General features: G+C 36.2%; 1 protein-coding gene across 1 annotated transcript; it reads right to left on the reverse strand.

Annotated features, from left to right (window-relative positions):
• Positions 1–7,973: 7,973 nt before the first annotated feature.
• Positions 7,974–15,889, reverse strand: LOC133321296 (odorant receptor 45a-like; the record flags this gene model as incomplete). The annotated part of the gene is made up of 4 exons (XM_061530388.1): positions 15,574–15,889; positions 15,323–15,503; positions 10,983–11,508; positions 7,974–8,129 (listed from the first exon to the last, which is right to left on the reverse strand). Coding segments are annotated over exons 1-4 (1,179 nt in total), but the record flags the coding sequence as incomplete, so codon positions are not given.
• Between the last annotated feature and the right edge of the window lie 2,994 nt (positions 15,890–18,883).

The raw sequence follows: 18,883 nt of genomic DNA on the forward strand, positions 1-18,883 counted from the left end.
AGAACCTATAGAGGGGTGGATTTTAAAAGAAAATTTTTAATCTATATTTATACCAGGACCTAAATATGGAGTATATTTTTAAAGAATATTTTTAACAGGACCTATTAAAAACCTGAAAAAACATTCTTTGGAAAGTCAAGGTCTTGTGTTAGTCCTGAGAAAATATTCTTTGGAAAATCAACACCTTGTGCTGGTTCTGAAAAAATATTCTTTGGAAATTCCACCCCTTGTGTTGGTCCTGAAAAAATACTTTTTGGAAAGTCCAAGCCTAATGATAGTCTTGAAAAAAAAATTATAAAAAATCCACGTCTTGTGTTAGTCTTGGAAAAAAAATTTCAAAAAAATCTAGTCTTGAAAAAAAAATCTTTTTTCCTTAGGGTATATAATATTCGTTCCTAGCGGACTTCTTGTAGCTACTCCCCACATTCTTGCTCTAATTATTTGTGTTGTATAATAACAGGACAGGAAAATTTAATTTATATGCAGTTGGCATTTAGCAAATCTGCGTTTAGTTCGGCCAACAAAACTAAAAACAACCCCCTTTCAAAGGAAATTATGTTAAAATTATCATTCGCAGTTCTACCTTGCAGCACAATTCCCTATAATTTCCATTCAATGCACATGCACACAGAAATTTGTAGTTAAATTTGCCACTTCGTTGCAGAATAATAAGCAACTACAAATTAAATGTATTGCAAAAAATCTCCACGCCCTCTCCCGATTTAATAACCACTCAGCTTTGTAATGTTTGAGGAAACCGGAAATAGTTTACAACAACTACAACATCTAACTACAACTGGTCTTTAGTACCCTCGCACACACACACCGAAATGCTTGGACATGAGGGTTTTAATTAAAAAAGTGGTTATTTTTGTTGCAACAACAATGAAAACTCTTATCATAATGTGCAACACACACACATAACAAGTCCTAAGGACATACACCTCCACTGCCATGAATGTAACGCAAAAATAGCTGATAATCCTCCAAATAAATGCAGAACCCATTTTCTGGGAATTTTTATTAGCGAATGGAAATAAATGTGAATTAGGATATCGTTAAATGGTAAAGCAGAGTTGCCATATTAAAACAATTGTAAGCGGAAATTTTTTAAAAATATTTTTAAGTACTTCAATTGGCGTGGATTTTTGAAAATTATTTTTTCAAGGTTCACCAATAGGAGTAGAATCAATAATCATGGGGTTTTAAATATATATTTCAAGTGGTACCAATAGGCCTGGATTTTTATACCCTTCACCACACTGTGGTACAGGGTATTATGTCTTTGTGCATATGTTTGTAACAGGCAAAAGGAAACAAGATAGACACATGGTTCCTTTTGAGAATATACATAGAATCACTTTCAGAGTCAATTTATGCATGTCCGTCCATCTGTCCGCCTATCTGTCCATGTTAAATTGTAAAAAAAGTACAGTTCGTATTTAAGACGAACCCTATTGAAATTGAGAAAAATCGGTGCAAATTTTGATATAGCTCCCATATATATTTTCGTTCGATTTAAGGTAAATGGTGTACCAAAGTCCCTATATATGTTCCGATTTGCACGAAATTTGGCACAGCGTAATGAATTAGGTCTAGAATGACTTGCTTTAAGTTTCCTGAAAATCAGTCCAGATTTAGATATAGCTCCCATATATATTTTCATCCGATTTAAGGTAATTGGTGCACCAAAGTCCCTATATATCTTTCGGTTTGCACGAAATTTGGCACATCGTAATGAATTTGGCCGAGAATGATGTGTGTTAAGTTTTCTGAAAATCGATTCAGATTTAGATATAGCTCCCATATATATTTTCGTCCTATTAAATGTAAATGGTGCACCAAAGTCCCTATATATATTTCGATTTGCGCGAAATTTGGCATAGCGTACTGAATTAAGTCTAGAATGATGTGTGTTAAGTTTCGTGAAAATCGTTTCAGATTTAGATATAGCTCCTATATATAGTTTCGTCCGATTTCATGTAAATGGTTCACCAAAGTCCCTATATATGTTCCGATTTGCACGAAATTTGGCACAGCGTAATGAATTAGGTCTATAATAAAGTGTGCAAAGTTTCCTGAAAATCGGTTCAGATTTAGATATAGCTCCCATACAAATTTCGTCCGATTTAATGTAAATGGTGTATCAAAGTCGTTATATATCTTTCGATTTGCTCGAAATTTGGCACAGCGTAATGAATTAGGTCTAGAATGACTTGTTTTAAGTTTCCTGAAAATCAGTCCAGATTTAGATATAGCTCCCATATATATTTTCGTCCGATTTAACGTAAATGGTGCACCAAAGTCCCTATATATCTTTCGATTTGCACGAAATTTGTCACAGCGCAATAAATTAGGTATAGAATGATGTGTGTTGAGATTTCCGTCCGATTTAAGGTAAATGGTGCAGCAAAGGCCCTATATATCATTCGATTTCGATAAAGTGGTGAAGGATATCATATAGTCGGCCCCGTCCGACTTTATATATATTATTGCATCGTATATATATAGTTTTGCTATTGTATTAGTCATATCCTGAACACAGCATTATCGTACAAATGACCAAAAACCATCGCTGCTGGCCATAACATCACAGCAGAAAGCTAAAAAGTATCCCCAACAAAAAAAAATCGAAAAAAACAGAGATACTGACCATCCCCCCATCCATCCAACAACAACAATGGCCATTCATTGCATACCAAAATGTACATTTAAAAACGCATTTACAATTAACTATATACAAAAATATATATACAATATACACAAGCATAGTAATTTATTTTAAGTAATTGCTATCATTTTTTTTGGTAAATGAACGAAAGGACTTGGCAAGGATAATATTAGCAGTAAAAGTATTTTGCGTAATGCATACAATGTAAGAGCAAATATTAGCTGAGAGATAATGTATATTGTTAGGTATTTTCTATACTTAGGAATAAAATTTAAAGAAAATTTTTCAAACTAAAAATTATTGAAAAGTATTGACAAATAAAAAATATCTCCTTAAAAATCTACGCCTTGGGTTACAAACTAATATTTTAAAAAAATCTACGTCTTGGGTTATACTTAAATACTTACATAGCTGGCTTGTGCCAGAACTTTCGTGCCATAAGCCTAGCTTAGTTTTCTAAGGCGCATCGGACTTTTGAGCAGTTTTTCCAATTTGAAAGACCATTTTCGGCAATGTTGTCTTCAACTTGATCTTTCCATCGTATTCTTGGCTTTCTCCATCTGCGTGAACCATCTTCGCTTTTATATGCCTTCTGGGTTAGGGCATATTCATCCATTCTCACAACATGACCTAGCGAACGTAGTCGCTGTAGCTCGATACGTATAACAATGTCGATGTCCGAAAAAAGCTCATTCGACGCCGATATTCACCGTCAACGCAGATCTGCCGGTAGATCTTTCGGAGAATTTTTCTTTCCAACACCCCAAGAGCTGCCTAATCCGCTTCAGTAAGTACCCATGCTTCAGATCCATATAATAGCACGGGTAGTATCATCGTCTTGTAGAGTGTGAGTTTAGTCTGGCAAGAGGTGGCCTTGTTTCTAAACTGCTTACTTAGACCATAGTAGCATCTGCTGGCCATCACAATCTTGTCCGAATATCAAAACAGGTGTCATTCGTTTTATTTATGGCGGTACCAAGGTATATAAAATCTTTAACTACCTCGAAGCTGTAGTTCTCAAGTTCCACAGTTGGTTCGAGTCTACTGGACATCTTGCGCGTTGATACCATCAGCTTGGTCTTCTCGCCGTTTACAGCCAGACCCACTTTGGCAGACTCCTTCTCAATTTGTTCCAATGTTGCTATTACCGCTCGCAATGTTCGACCCATTATATCGATGTCATCGGCGTAGGCGAGTAACATTTGTTGTCTGGTGTACAGAGTGCCATGTCTTGTCACTTTTTCCTCTCGTATGACCTTTTCCAGCATGATGTTAAAAAGGTCGCACGACAAACTGTCACTTTGTCTGAATCCTCATTCGGTATTAAATAGCTCCGAGAAGTCCTTTCCAACTTTAACTGCTGATATTGTGCCCGTTAAAGTTATCCTGCATAGCCATATTAATTTTGCAGGAATGCCTTTTCCAGGATTTGGCGCAGAGTAAAAATCTGGTCAATGGTGGATTTGCAAAGTCTGAAGCCGCATTGGTATGGTCCAATGATGTCATTGACCATTGGCTTCAGTCGTTCACACAGCACACTGGATAGCACTTTATATGCGATGGGAAGGAGACTTATTCCTCTATAGTTGGCACTTATCGTCTTATCTCCTTTTTGTGCACGGACACAAGCTGGCTGAGGTTCCAATCATTGGGCATGCTTTCCTCTAGCCAAATTGTATTAATCAGCTGGTGCATGTTCCTGACCAGCATCTGACCACCAGTCTTAAATAGTTCGACTGGTAACCCGTCCTGCTGCTTTATTGTTCTTGAGCCGATTAATTCTATTCTGACCTCATCTTGGCTAGGTGGTATACACTCTATACTATCTATTATTGGTTCTGGGGTATCCTCTTCACTGGTACTATTTATTACCAGAAGTTTTTCAAAATGCTCCTTCCAGATCCTCAGCACGCTGTCTGTATCTGTCACCAGGTTGCCTTCTTCATCTCTGCAGGAGGATGTGCCTGCACCAAATCCTTCGGTTTGGTGTTTTACTCGTTGGTAAAATTTTTGGACTGCATTCTGACTCCTGTACATCTCGATTTTCTTACGTTTCTCCTCTCTCCTTTTCTCGTGATAATTCTCCATCACATTACGTGTTGCTATTGTCCACAGAGTTGCCCTATACGCTGCGTTTTTCACATCAGTAGCATTACGACACTCCTGATCGTACCATGGGTTTCTTGGTGGTTGTTTGGTACCCAAGTGTTGTTTTTGCTGTAGTTTGCAGGGAGTGGGCAATTCTTTACCATTGTGCTTCTATACTATTATCGGGACAAGAAGTGCTTTCGGCAATTGGGTAAGTTGATCGGAGTAGGCCTCGTCTACCTGTTGTGTTTGCAGCTTTTCGACATCGAGTTTCCGTGTTACATTAGATCTCACTTTTGCTGCAACATTAAGACGGGTGCGAACCTTGGCTGCCTCAAGCTAGTGGTCCGAATGGATATTCGCTCCTCGCATCGTTCGAACGTCTAATACACTGGATGATTGCCTTGCGTCTATCACAACATGATCTATTTAATTTCTCGTTGGTTGATCCGGAGAGATCCAGGTGGCCTTGTGTATATCAAGATGTTTGAAACTAGTGCTGCTAACTATCATATTTTTTGCTGCCGCAAAGTCAATCAACCTCATGCCATTGTCGGATGTTTCTTCATGAAGGCTGAATTTTCCGACGGTGGGGCCAAAGATATTTTCCCTATTTTCCCGATTTTTGGATTAAAATCTCCTAACAGAATTTTAATGTCATGGTCAGGGCAGCGGTCATATGCTGTTTCTAGGCGCTCTTAAAATACATATTTCTTTGGTCTGCTTATCTTTGTCTTCGGTCGGAGCATGGGCGCAAATAAGACTGATGTAGAAGAACTTCATTTTTATACGAATTATAGCAATTCGCTCATCTACTGGAGTGAAACTGGAGACGAGGTCTTTTATTCTCCTATTAACCATAAATCCGCAGCCAAATTCATGTCTCGTTTCATGGCAGCTATAATACAGTGCGTTATCGTCTGATTTTTTTACGCCTGTCCCTTTCCATCGCATTTCCTGTAAGGCAATAATATTGGCTTTGTACTTCTTGAGTACATCCGCCAAAGCGAGAACTGCGCCTGTCCTGCACAACGTGCGCACATTCCAAACGCAGATTCGCAGATCGTGGTCCTTTATACATTTTGCGGGGGTCGTCAACATTAGGGGGGGTTTGGTTTTCTTTTTCTTTGATTTTTATACCCTACACAACTATATTATAGCTTGTGCAGGGTATTATAGCTTTGTGCAGCCCCAAGATTTTGTAACGCCGCGAAATACTGGTCCTAAACCCACCTTTAAGTATACCGATCGTCATATCTCGACTAGCTGCGTCGATCTAGACATGTGTGTCCGTCCGTCTGCCCATTATAATTTGTAAACACGATACAGGCCACAGGTATGGACCAATCTTCACGAAATTTTGCATGTAGGATGGTTTCTGGTCAATGAAGACCCTATTTTCGGTAAAGATCGGTTAATATCTAGGGGATGAAATGAACCAAATACTTAATTTTTATCGGTTTTCTGGTCGGCCGCAATTATGACCCAAACATCGTGAATTTTTACATAGAGAAGGGGATCGGCCAAAGAATAAGCATGTCTATTTTGATAAGGATCGGTCAATATTTAGCGGTTCAAATGGACCCTGACTTTTGTGTGAAAATTTACAAAATTTGTATTCTATAACGTATAGATTTACCCCTGAAGGACATACACCCGAAAAGTTGTTGGTACATCCAAGGGCAGTGGCCTTTAAATTGATACCAAATATATGGTAATATGTATTCAGATGTGGGAGTTATTACACTTAAATATTTACAGGTGCTTATATATTCAGATAATATTTAGTAATCCTTTACCACACTAGAGGGCGTAAATATAGCGCTGATCGCTTTAAAATGTTCCATGAAGTTCCAGCTATGGTTAAGGATAACGCCTACAATTTTCGGTGACGATCAGATAATTATATTGTGATGAAGTGGACCGAAAACTTAATTTTTTGTGTTTTTTCGAGTCGATCTATAGGCTCCAATGGGAATAAGAAGATCACAACACAAGGGAAGGGAATCTGGACAAGTACTTAGAAGGGCTGTACTGAACATTAATAATAATTGTGGGCCTCTAGTGGGTCCAGATGTTTCAAAAATTGCGAATTATTGCTCATGCTCAGAATATAGATCCACAGAAAGTTAATTTTTCGTGGAAGTTGTGTAGGGTATTATATGGTCGGCCCCGTCCGACTATAATGCTCCGCTCACTGGTTCATAATAGGTTCGGTTTTCCGAGTGTGGGCACGGCGCCTTATCCCATTATTTTATAGTTCTTATGGGTGAACTCGCGGCACATATTAGCTCACTATTTCAATGGATGATGAAAATAGTTACTTACCCAAGGGGGCACCACGGGGAGGACAATATCCACAACTGATATGAAAGAGGGACCAAGATAAGCCTGGACTTCGCCATGTTAAAGCCAATCAGAGCCGTTGCTTGGAAACTGCCTGGGTGGCGTAGGGGATGATAGATACCCCTACGCCACCCAGGCAGTTTCTATACTTAGGAATAAAATTCAAAGCCAAATTTCCAAACTAAAAATTATTGAAAAGTTTTGGAAAATAAAAAAATATCTAAAAAAATCCTCGCATTGGATCCACGCCAGAAATAATTTAAAAAAATCTACGCCTTGGGTTATCCTTAAAAAATATTTTTAAAAATTCCTCGATTTGGTTTATTTTATTTTTTCTTTTTAACAAAATAACCCCAAAAAATTATTCCTAGAACTCTTACCGTCCAGGAGGTTTTTACCCTCCCTCAAACCAATAAAATATTCATAAAAGAAGTAGTTCTAATTTTCTATTTTATTGCTATTGTAATAAAATAATCTGAAATTCATAAATTGTATAACATGACGTCCACTTGGCAAAGTGGTTGTTGCTACTCCTTGTTGTTCGTTTCTTTGGAGTACTTATCCAAGCTCTTCTTCCACAACAAAAAAATTATTCTTTCTCCTCTAATGTCTTTAAAGCTGCAATCAACGAACCAGCAGTACGAAAGACCTGCAGAACCAAATGCATTACAAATAAAAAACAAAGCAACACACACAAACAAAAAAATAAAAAACATGAATAACAAACATTGTTTTAAGTGTTTTTGATAAAAATAATAAAAAAAAAACAAATTGAAAAAATAAATATTTTCAAAATATGCAAATATTCATGGCAATAACCATGAATATTCCGCACAAACAGAGTAGCAGCAAAGCTTTGGAATCTTACCCACAAATACAAACTCAAGTCGACAGTAAAGAATACCCCACGCAGTTCACTAAATTGCTGGGCACGGATCATTGGTATCACCAGCATGCGTTGTGTTGAGACGGGCATCTTGGACCAGGGGAATGTCGAATAGATTTTCGTTGTCACCAATAAGCTCTAAGGGTGTGGTAGGGTATTTCAACAGAAGAGATTGGAATGTAGTATAAAGTTCATGAAAAATGAATATTGTTGGAATTTTAAAAATTAAATAAGACAAAATATTTTATTGAGATAATAAAATTTACAAATACAAGAAGCAAAGTGGTGCAATAATGCGTATGATTAACATTTGCAACTCGGGAGTGTGCATCATACGCCCATGTGGACAACACAAATAGGGTAAATTACATTCAAACGCAAATTATGACTTGATTGTACTCTTAAACCAGTAAGGAATGTAGTAAAGTCGGACTGGGCCGACTATATGATACCCTTCACCACTTTGGGTATACTCTACAGATGTATCCTATCTATATCTAAATCTGAGCCAATTTTCTCGAAACTTGACACACATCATTCTAGACTCTATTCAGTATCATATGCCACATTTCGTGCAAATCGAAAGATATATAGAGACTTTGGAGCCCCATTTACCTTAAATCTGTATCTAAATCTGAACCGATATTCACGAAACTTAACACACATCATTCTAGACATAGTTCAGTACGCTGTGCCAAATTTCGTCCAAATCGAAAGATAAATAGGGACTTTGGTACACCTTTTACATTAAATCGGACGAAAATATATATGGGAGCTATATCTAAATCTGAACCGATTTTCACGAAACTTAACACACATCATTCTAGACTCTATTCAGTACCATATGCCAAATTTCGTCCAAATTGAAAGATATAAAGGGACTTTGGTACACCATTTACATAAAATCGGTCGAAAATATATATGGGAGCTATATCTAAATCTGAACCGATTTTCAAGAAATTGTAGACACATCGTTCTAAACCTAAATCATTACACTACGCCGAATTTCGTGCAAATCGAAAGATATTTAGGGACTTTGGTGGACGATTTACCTTAAATCGGACGAAAATATATATGGGAGCTATATCTAAATCTGAACCGATTTTCACGAAACTTAGCACACATCATTCTAGACTTAATTCAGTATGCTGTGTCAAATTTCATCCGAATCGAAAGATATATAGGGGCTTTGGTGAACATTTACATTAAATCGGTCGAACATATATATGGGAGCTATATCTAAATCTCAACCGATTTTCCAGAAATTTTATACACATCATTTTAGTGTCTGTTCAGTACACTATGACAAATTTCGTGCAAATCGAAATACTTGTAGGACTATGGTACACCATTTACCCTAAATCGGACGAAAATATATATGAGAGCTATATCTAAATCTGACCCGATTTTTTCAAAACTTATTACACATCATTTTAGGCTTAGCTCAGCACGACATGCCAAATTTCATGAAAATCGAATGATATATAGGAACTTAAGTGCACCATTTACATAAAATCGGTCGAACATATATATGGGAGCTATATCTAAATCTCAACCGATTTTCATGAAATTTTACACACATCATTCTAGACATGACCCAGTACGCTGTGCCAAATTTCGTCCAAATCGAAAGATATATAGGGGCTTTGGTGAACCATTTACTTTAAATAGGTCGAAGATATATATTGGACCTATATCTAAATCTCAACCGATTTTCAAGAAATTTTATACACATCATTTTAGTGTCTGTTCAGTACGCTATGACAAATTTCGTGCATATCGAATGATATATAGGGACTTTGGAGCACTATTTACATTAAATCGGCCGAACATATATATGGGAGCTATATCTAAATCTGAACCGATTTTCATGAAATTTTACACGCATCGTTCTAGACCTAATTCAGTACACTATGCCGAATTTCGTGCAAATCGAAAGATATTTAGGGACTTTGGTGGACGATTTACCTTAAATCGGACGAAAATATATATGGGAGCTATATCTAAATCTGAACCGATTTTCACAGAAGTTTACACAATTCATTCTAGACTTAATACAGTATGCTGTGCCACATTTCGTGAAAATCGAACAATATATAAGGACTTTAGTGCACCATTTACATAAAATCGGACGCGACTATATATGGGAGCTATATATAAATCTGAACCGATTTTCACGAAACTTAGCACACATTATTCTGGACCTAATTCAGTACCCTATTCCAAATTTCGTGCAAGTCGAGATATATATGGGGACTTTGGTGGCCCATTTACCTTAAATCGGACGAAAATATATATGAGAGCTATATCTAAATCTGACCAGATTTTTTCGAAACTTATTACACATCATTCTAGGCTTAGTTCAGCACGACATGCCAAATTTCGTGCAAATCGAAAGATATATAGGGACTTTAGTGCACCATTTACATAAAATCGGACGAAAATATATATAGGAGCTATATATAAACCTGAACCGATTTGTTCCCCCATTTCAGTAGAGTTCATCCTTGGGCCAAATAAGTGACCTATGCCAAATTTCTTCCAATTCGTATCATAAATGCGACCTGTACTTTGTTTCTAATTTAACATGGACAGACATACGGCCGGACAGACGGACGAGCATGCCTAAATTGGCTTAGAAAGTGATTCTATGCATACACTCAAAAGGAACCATGTGTCTATCTCTCTTCCTTCTGCCTGTTACAAACATATGCACAAAGACATAATACCCTGTACCACAATGTGTTATAAAAATCCAACCCTTAGGTAACCCTTAAAAAAATACTTTTAAAAAATCCACGCCTATTTCTGGTCCTTCAAAGAATATTCAAAAAAAAAATCTTGGATCATATTCCTAAAAATCCCCAACCCCCACGCGTATGATGAATATTATCCATCTGAGTGTATATCATACGCCCCATATTACCAGACATTTGCAGCGAAATTAAATTCTCAAATTAAAGTGCAAAATTCTGTTAAAATCCCCTTTACCTCATCCTTCAGCCTCTGACCATTGTAACAGTACAGTATCAATTGCAGGGCAGCCGCCGATAGAAACATACACAAATAGGCCACATTAAATATCGAATTATTACCGCGCACCAAATGAAATGCCAGGCAACATATCTGCGTTCCGGAAACAATAAACTTTACAAATATGATGGCCCCATAGAGACTGTTTAGCTCCTGTGTCAAACGCAAAGTACGACGATGAAATTTGACACAGGCAATGATGCCATCCACCATTGTTCCCCTTGGATCCAGTTCACCCATCTGGGGATTATCATCATCATCGTCCACATGATGCTCGGTGATGGCAACCGGTTGGCCTGCCATCATCTGTGACGCCAACTCCAAACGATGCATTAGAATACGAAACTGGGCAATGATATTGCACACCAACCATGAGAACATACTCTCGGTGCTGACAGCCGAACAGGCTATGAAGTAGATGATGAAAACGTCCCAAATGTAAACCAAAGAATAACCTTTAACGTGTTCATGATTCCAAAAGTAACTGCAAGCGAAAACAAAAAAAAAACATGAAAAGAAACAAATGTTAGAAATAAGTCGAATCGAATCGCACAACCTAGTCCCCAAATTGAAAGAGAGGAAACGGAAACAAGTCCTCCGGAAAAGGGTCGGCAAACAGTGAAAGGAAGCCATAATGTGCAAACACAAACACACAAAGGCAATAACTACAACTGGGACGGAAATAATACAAAATGTTAACAATTATCATAAGGTCGGTCAACAAAGCGGGCGGATGTGATAAAAGGTCGAGCAAATTATTATGGGGCTGCTAAAGGAATTGAAAAATGGAAATAAACAAAAAATATGTTTAAACCCCAAGCCATAAGTAGAGATAATAACACATGTGTTCAATATCAACGCCTTTGGTAGATCGTTTAAAACTAGTAAGGAAAGTAGTAAAGTCGGACGGGGCCGACTATATGAAACCCTTCACCACTTTAGGTATATTCAACAGATGAATCCTAACAGAGGTCGCATTTTAAAGGACCCGTAAAATGAAATTGGATCCATAAACATGTCATTCTGCAACCGATACTAAATTGTTCATTTGGTCAGATATAGAAGCTATATCTAAATCTGAACCGATTTTCAGGAAACTATACACACATCACTTTAGACCTAATTCATTACGCTGTGCCAAATTTCGTGCAAATCGAAAGATATATAGGGACTTTGTTGGATCATTTACATTAAATCGGACGAAATTATATATAGGGGCTATATCTAAATCTGAACCGATTTTCAAAAAATTTTACACACATCATTCTGGACCTAATTCAGTACGCTCTGCCAAATTTCGTGAAAATCGAAAGATATTTAGGGACTTTGGTGCACCATATACTTTAAATCGGATGAAAATATATATGAGAGCTATATCTAAATCTGAACCGATTTTCAGGAAATTTTACACACATCGTTCTATACCTAATTCATTACGCTATGCCAAATATCGTGCAAATCGAAAGATATACAGGGACTTTGGTGCACCATTAACCTTAAATCGGACGAAAAGATATATGGGAGCTATAAATAAATCTGAAACGATTTTCACGAAACTTTCCACACATCATTCTAGACTTAATTCAGTACGCTTTGCCAAATTTCGTGAAAATCGAAAGATATTTAGGGACTTTGGTGCACCATTTACTTTAAATCGGACGAAAATATATATGGGAGCTATATCGAAATCTGAACCGATTTTCAAAAAATTTATTCATTACGCCATGCCAAATTTTGGGACTTCGGTGCACTATTTACTTGAAATCGGACAAAAATATATATGGAAGCTATATATAAATCTGAACCGATTTTCACGAAACTTAACATACATCATTCTAGACCTAATTCATTACGCTGTGCCATATTTCGTGCAAATCGAAAGATACATAGGGACTTTGGTACACCATTTACATTAAATCGGACCAAAATATATATGGGAGCTATATCTAAATCTGAACCGATTTTCAGGAAACTTAACACACATCATTCTAGATCTAATTCATTACGCTTTGCCAAATTTCGTGCAAATCGAAAGATATATAGAGACTCTGGTGCACCATTTACATTAAATCGGATGAAGATATATATGGGAGCTATATCTAAATCTGAACCGATTTTCAGAAAACTTAACACACATCATTCTAGGCCTAATTCATTACGATGTGCCAAATTTCGTGCAAATCGAAAGATATATAGGGACTTTGGTGAACCATTTGCCTAAAATCGCGCGAAAATATATATGGGAGCTATATCAGAATCTGAACCGATTTTCAGGAAACTTTCCACACATCATTCTAGACCTAATTCATTACGCTGTGCCAAATTTCGTACAAATCGAAAGATATATAGGGCCATTGGAGCACCATTTACATTAAATCGGACGAAATTATATGTGGTAGCTATATTTAAATCTGAACCGATTTTCAGGAAACTTAACACACATCATTCTAGATCTTATTCATTACGCTGGACCAAATTTCGTGGAAATCGAAAGATATATAGGGACTTTTGGTGGACCATCTACATTAAATCGGACGAAAATATATATGGAAGCTATATCTAAATCTGAATCGATTTTCAGGAAACTTAACACACATCATTCTAGACCTAATTCATTACGCTGTGCCAAATTTCGTGCAAATCGAAGTATACATAGGGACTTTTTTGAACCATTTACATAAAATCGGACGAAAATATATATGGGAGCTATATCTAAATCTGAACCGATTTTTTCCAATTTCAATAGGGTTCGTCCTTGGGGCAAATGAATGAGGTGTGCCAAATTTCATTCTAATCGGATCATAAATGCGACCTGTACTTTGTTCACAAAAATCATGGACGGACGGACGGACATGTATAAATCGACTCAGAAAGTTGTTCTATGCATATTCTCAAAAGGAACCATGGGTCTATCTCGATTATTTTTGCCTCTTACAAACATATGTACAAAGACATATAAAAATTACGCCTTTGGTAGATCCTTGAAAAAATATTTTTAACGCCTTCATAGAAAAAGCCCACGCCTTGTGTTCTGTATATCCTTGAAAAAATATTTTTAGAACATCCAAAATCCTTGAAAATATATTTTTAAAAAATCCACGACTTCTGTAGATCCTTGAAAAGAATTTTTTTAGAACATCCAAAATCCTTGAAAAAAATATTTTTAAAAAATTCACGCCTTCTACAGATCCTTGAAAGAATTATTTTTAAAATACCCAAAATCCTTGAAAATATATTTGTAAAAAATCCATGCCTTGGGTAGATTCAGGAAAAAATATTTTTTAAAATCCAAAATTTCAAAAAAAAAATATTTTGAAAAAATCCAAAATTTTAGAAAAAATATTTTTAAAAAATCCAAAATTTTGATTTTTTTGAAAGAAATTTTTTAAAACATCCAAAATCCTTGAGAAAATATTTTTAAAAAATCCACGTCTTGTGTAGATCCTTGATTTTTTTTAGAACATCCAAAACCCTAGAATTTTTTTTTTAATCTCTGCCTTCTGTAGGTCATTGAAAAAATATTTTTAAACAATCCACGCCATCTGTAGATCCTTGAAAAAAAATTTTAGAACATCCAAAATCCTAGAAAAATTTTTTTTTAAAAAATCCACGCCTTCTGTTGATCCTTGAAGGAATTATTTTTAAAACGCCTTCTGTAGGTCCTTGAAAAAATATTTTTAAAAAATCCACGCCATCTGTAGATCCTTGAAAAAAATTTTAGAACATCCTAAATCCTTGAAAAAATATTTTTAACAAATCCACGCCTTCTGTAGATCCTTGAAGGAATTATTTTTAAAACATACAAAATCCTTGAAAATATACAATTCAAAATCCAAAATTAAAAAAAAAAGTATTTTTAAAAAATCCAAAATTTTTTAAAAAAATATTTTTAAAAAATTCAAAATTTTTTAAAAAAATATTTTTAAAAAATCTAAAATTTTTGATAAAATACTTTTAAAAAATCCACACCTTGTGTAGATCCTCGAAAAAGATATTCAAAAACAATAAAAAATCCTTTTTTAAATCCACTCCTATTTGATGAACCTTTAAAAAAATAGTTTTAAATAATCCACGCCTATTGTTGCCCCTTGAAAATGTATTTTTTAAAAACGCCAGCCTATTTTATACTTTAAAAAAGTATTCTTTGAAAAATTATTTTCTCTTTAAGAACATAGGGTGCGTATAACTACTGTCCTCCACAATATTAGCTATACGCCCTGTTGTACGCTTATAAGTACTTTGTTCTCAAAAATTTTGTAATAAAAAAAAATGAATTTTTTTTCCACATCCAAACTTACGTGGCTTTATGCGGCACCGGTAAATCAACTTCACCTGTGGTCACGTAAACGTGCACAGCAAAATAAATCGGCACCAGCAGGCTCCATGCTCCCGTCAACAATACCAATACAAAGTAAGTGGTTGAGAAAATAATATCTCGAGTATTTTCTTTGCGTACGATTTTCAATTCTTCACCCTCAGCTGCAAGTGAAGGGCAATTTTAATGGTCCTGAAATTTTAATTTTCCCCAAAATACAAAATTTCTCCTCACCCCTCACATTCAAACGTTCGATACGTGCAATCATATTGGCAAATTCTTTACGCTTCCATATAACCATAATCACTTTCCACACCGAGATTAACGACTGGCACAGTAGGGTCAATGAATCGGTGGCCTCCAAATAATCGCTTGCATTATCCAGCACATAATGACCATTGGCAATGCACAGGAGTATGGACATGACCAGGGGAGTCATCATGAGCAGCGGACGTTTGACCATTTTTTCTGGTGTTGCAGCAATGTCCAAGCCAAGGCCAGAGAAAATAAAGCGCTGCAAACGGAAATAACGTTTTAATATTTTCGTCATCGTTTCGGGGTTTTTTCACTCTCGGGTAATTTTTTTTCTTTATTCTTTGTAGAACAGCAATAAACACTTTCGAATAAACGTTCTGCGGTTAAGTGTTAATCACAAATGAAATAAAACCAACTATTGAGTTGTGGTTTTGTGGAAATCATGGCCTTAAATAGTTGTTGGATTTTATCCATTTCCACACCCAAACGGGAAATTATGTTTGAAGGCCTTTTTGCCCAGCCTTTTTGAAATTGGACTTCGAAAAGACTTGACTCTGCAATATTGTCCAAAGTCTCACAATTGTTATAGAGGCCCCATTGCGATTTTTCCAAAATCCTCCCTCCTTGCTTTCAATCACATCCGCCCATTGCATTTTCCAACCCTGCAAATCGAATTTCCATTTTCCCCTGATGATATCCTTAATTAAAGACCATAAATGTCATATTCATATACATTGGTAATTAAAATTGTCTATAACGGTAAATCCGTTTGTAAAGATATTTAACACCTGTAATGGCTGTGTAAATTTGTAATGAATAACAGACAGTCGGAACTATTAATTAATAAGGAAAATGAAAACGAGAGGGAATGGTTGTGATATCCTAAAAGTATGCTTTAAATTAAATGAATTGAAAGGGATGAAATAATGAAATAATAATAAAAGGCTGTTTCAAGGACTCTCACAAACGCCGAGGTCAAGGATTTAAAACAAACATTTTTTTTAAGGATTTACATATTGGGCGCCATTTATATACCCTTCACCACACTGTGGTTCGGGGTATTATGTCTTTGTGTATATTTTTGTAACAGGCAAAAGGAGACGAGATAGACCCATAGTTCCTTATGAAAATATGGATAGAATCACTTTCTGAGTCGATTTATGCATGCCCGTCCGTCCGTCTGTCCGTCTGTTGGTGTTAAATTGTAAACAAAGTACAGGTCACATTTATAATCGAAATTGGATGAAATTTGACACAGTTCATTTTTTGGCCCAAGGACGAACCCTATTGGGAAAAATCGGTTCAGATTTAGATATAGCTCCCATATATATCTTTGTCCGATTTAAGGTAAATGGTGCAGGGACTTTGCAAATCTTTTGATTTCCACGAACTTTGGCATATCGTACCAAATTAGGTCTATAGTGATGCGTGTTAAGTTTCGTGAAAATCGATCCAGATTTAATGTGAATGGTCCCATATATATTTCGATTTGCACGAAATTTGAAACATAGTACTGAATTGCGCCTAGAGTGCTGTCTGTCAAGTTTCGTGAAAATCGGTCCAGATTTAGATATAGCTCCCACATATATTTTCGTCCGATTTTATGTAAATGGTGAACAAACGTCCCTATATATCATTCGATATGCACGAAATTTGGCACAAAGTACTGAATTTGGCCTAGAGTGATGTCTGCCAAGTTTCGTGAAAATCGGTCCAGATTTAGATATAGGTCTCATATATATTTTCATCCGATTTTATGTAAATGGTGCACCAAAGACACTATATATCTTCCGATTTGCACGAAATTTGGAATAATGTACTGAATTGAGCGTAGAGTCATGTCTGTTAAGTTTCGTGAAAATCGGTCCAGATTTAGATATAGCTCCTGATGAGATGACTCCTGATCTCATCACAAATGTGCGACGGGAGAAATTGGAGAAAACAGAAACGCACGGTGTTGACGGTTCCGTGGTTCGAGGTGAACTCATTTTATTTCTAATATTTTCTTAACTCTAAACCTACAAAATAAATACAACTACAATGCATTTCAAATACATATATTGAATGTGTAAATAGATTTGGGTTTGGACACATTTATGGTCTTTATTTACGATCACCCAAAAATACACACAGACAACAAATTATATAAAATGCATTCTTATGCGCGCCGTGTGCAGCAATCTTATCTCTATTTACCAACGCACTATTGACGTTCCACTTGAGACCTGCACACACACCATGCGTGAGAGTCATAAATATCATATTTTATGATCTACATTATAAATAGAATCTTAGAAAGCAAACTATTTCCATTTGACTACCTGACTCCAAAATGACGTACAGTTCACTAAACTGTACAGACTGCGGGCCTTAAAAGATCCCAATCTTTTAACAAAACATGTATAGATAAAATGTATGAAATTCACAAAATTTTCTTAATACTAACAATCGGTTGAATTTCTAAAATTTCTAAATATATAAAAAATGCCAGCTTCACTATGCTCTTTACACCTAGGTTATGGCACCCGCAACATTCAGCAGCCAGTGGCAGCATGACTCCATCTTCCACCGATGAAAAACTAGGAAAAACCTCTTTCTTAACGGTTTCTTCTCTTCCTTGATGTTATTTTTCTCTTCAGTGGTCATGAAATTACAGATGATTTTCTTTGTGTTATGCAACATCTTAGCATGTGATGTAGCGGCTTTCTCAGGTTCTTTGTTTTGCTTTAATGGCTTGCAGCAGTAAACATTTCCTGGCAAAAGCTTGTAAGAAGGAGGTAATACAGGACCCTTGTGTTCCAGCGTATTCCATTTGGCACCTTCTTTATTTTCTTTATTCGACCTTTTACAAGCATATTCTTTCACGATGTCCTTTTGATCGTCATTTTGAAGTTTTGTGGGTAAAGTCGTTTTTATTTTCACCGCAGCTTGGTATGAATTTTTACTCGTATCCGTTTTCAACTCTTTAAAGTCATTTTCATCGACGTGTTTTCCTATTTTGGGCAGTGACTCATCTTTATCTATGAGTGCATTTTGGACAGCAGGACAGCCGTCGGTAGCGCCAACCGCTGGACCAGTGACTGTTACCGTCGGGTTGGTATTCTCTGCAGTTTCACTATGGGCTCTTAGGGTTTCGGCAACAATTTTCTTTATAGGATCTTCCCAGCCACTCTTTCGATCTTTATCCTTGAGGATTGTGTCTGGCTCTTTCATTTGCAGCACCTTTTCTCCAGATGTTTTATTTAAAGTTTGTGATGACAGCTCTTCTTCAACTGCATCTTTTTCCTTT

The sequence above is a fragment of the Musca vetustissima genome, unplaced genomic scaffold, assembly GCF_032173495.1.
Source record: "Musca vetustissima isolate MV318-11 ecotype Yass unplaced genomic scaffold, APGP_CSIRO_Mvet_v1 utg55344, whole genome shotgun sequence".
Lineage (NCBI taxonomy): Eukaryota > Metazoa > Arthropoda > Insecta > Diptera > Muscidae > Musca > Musca vetustissima.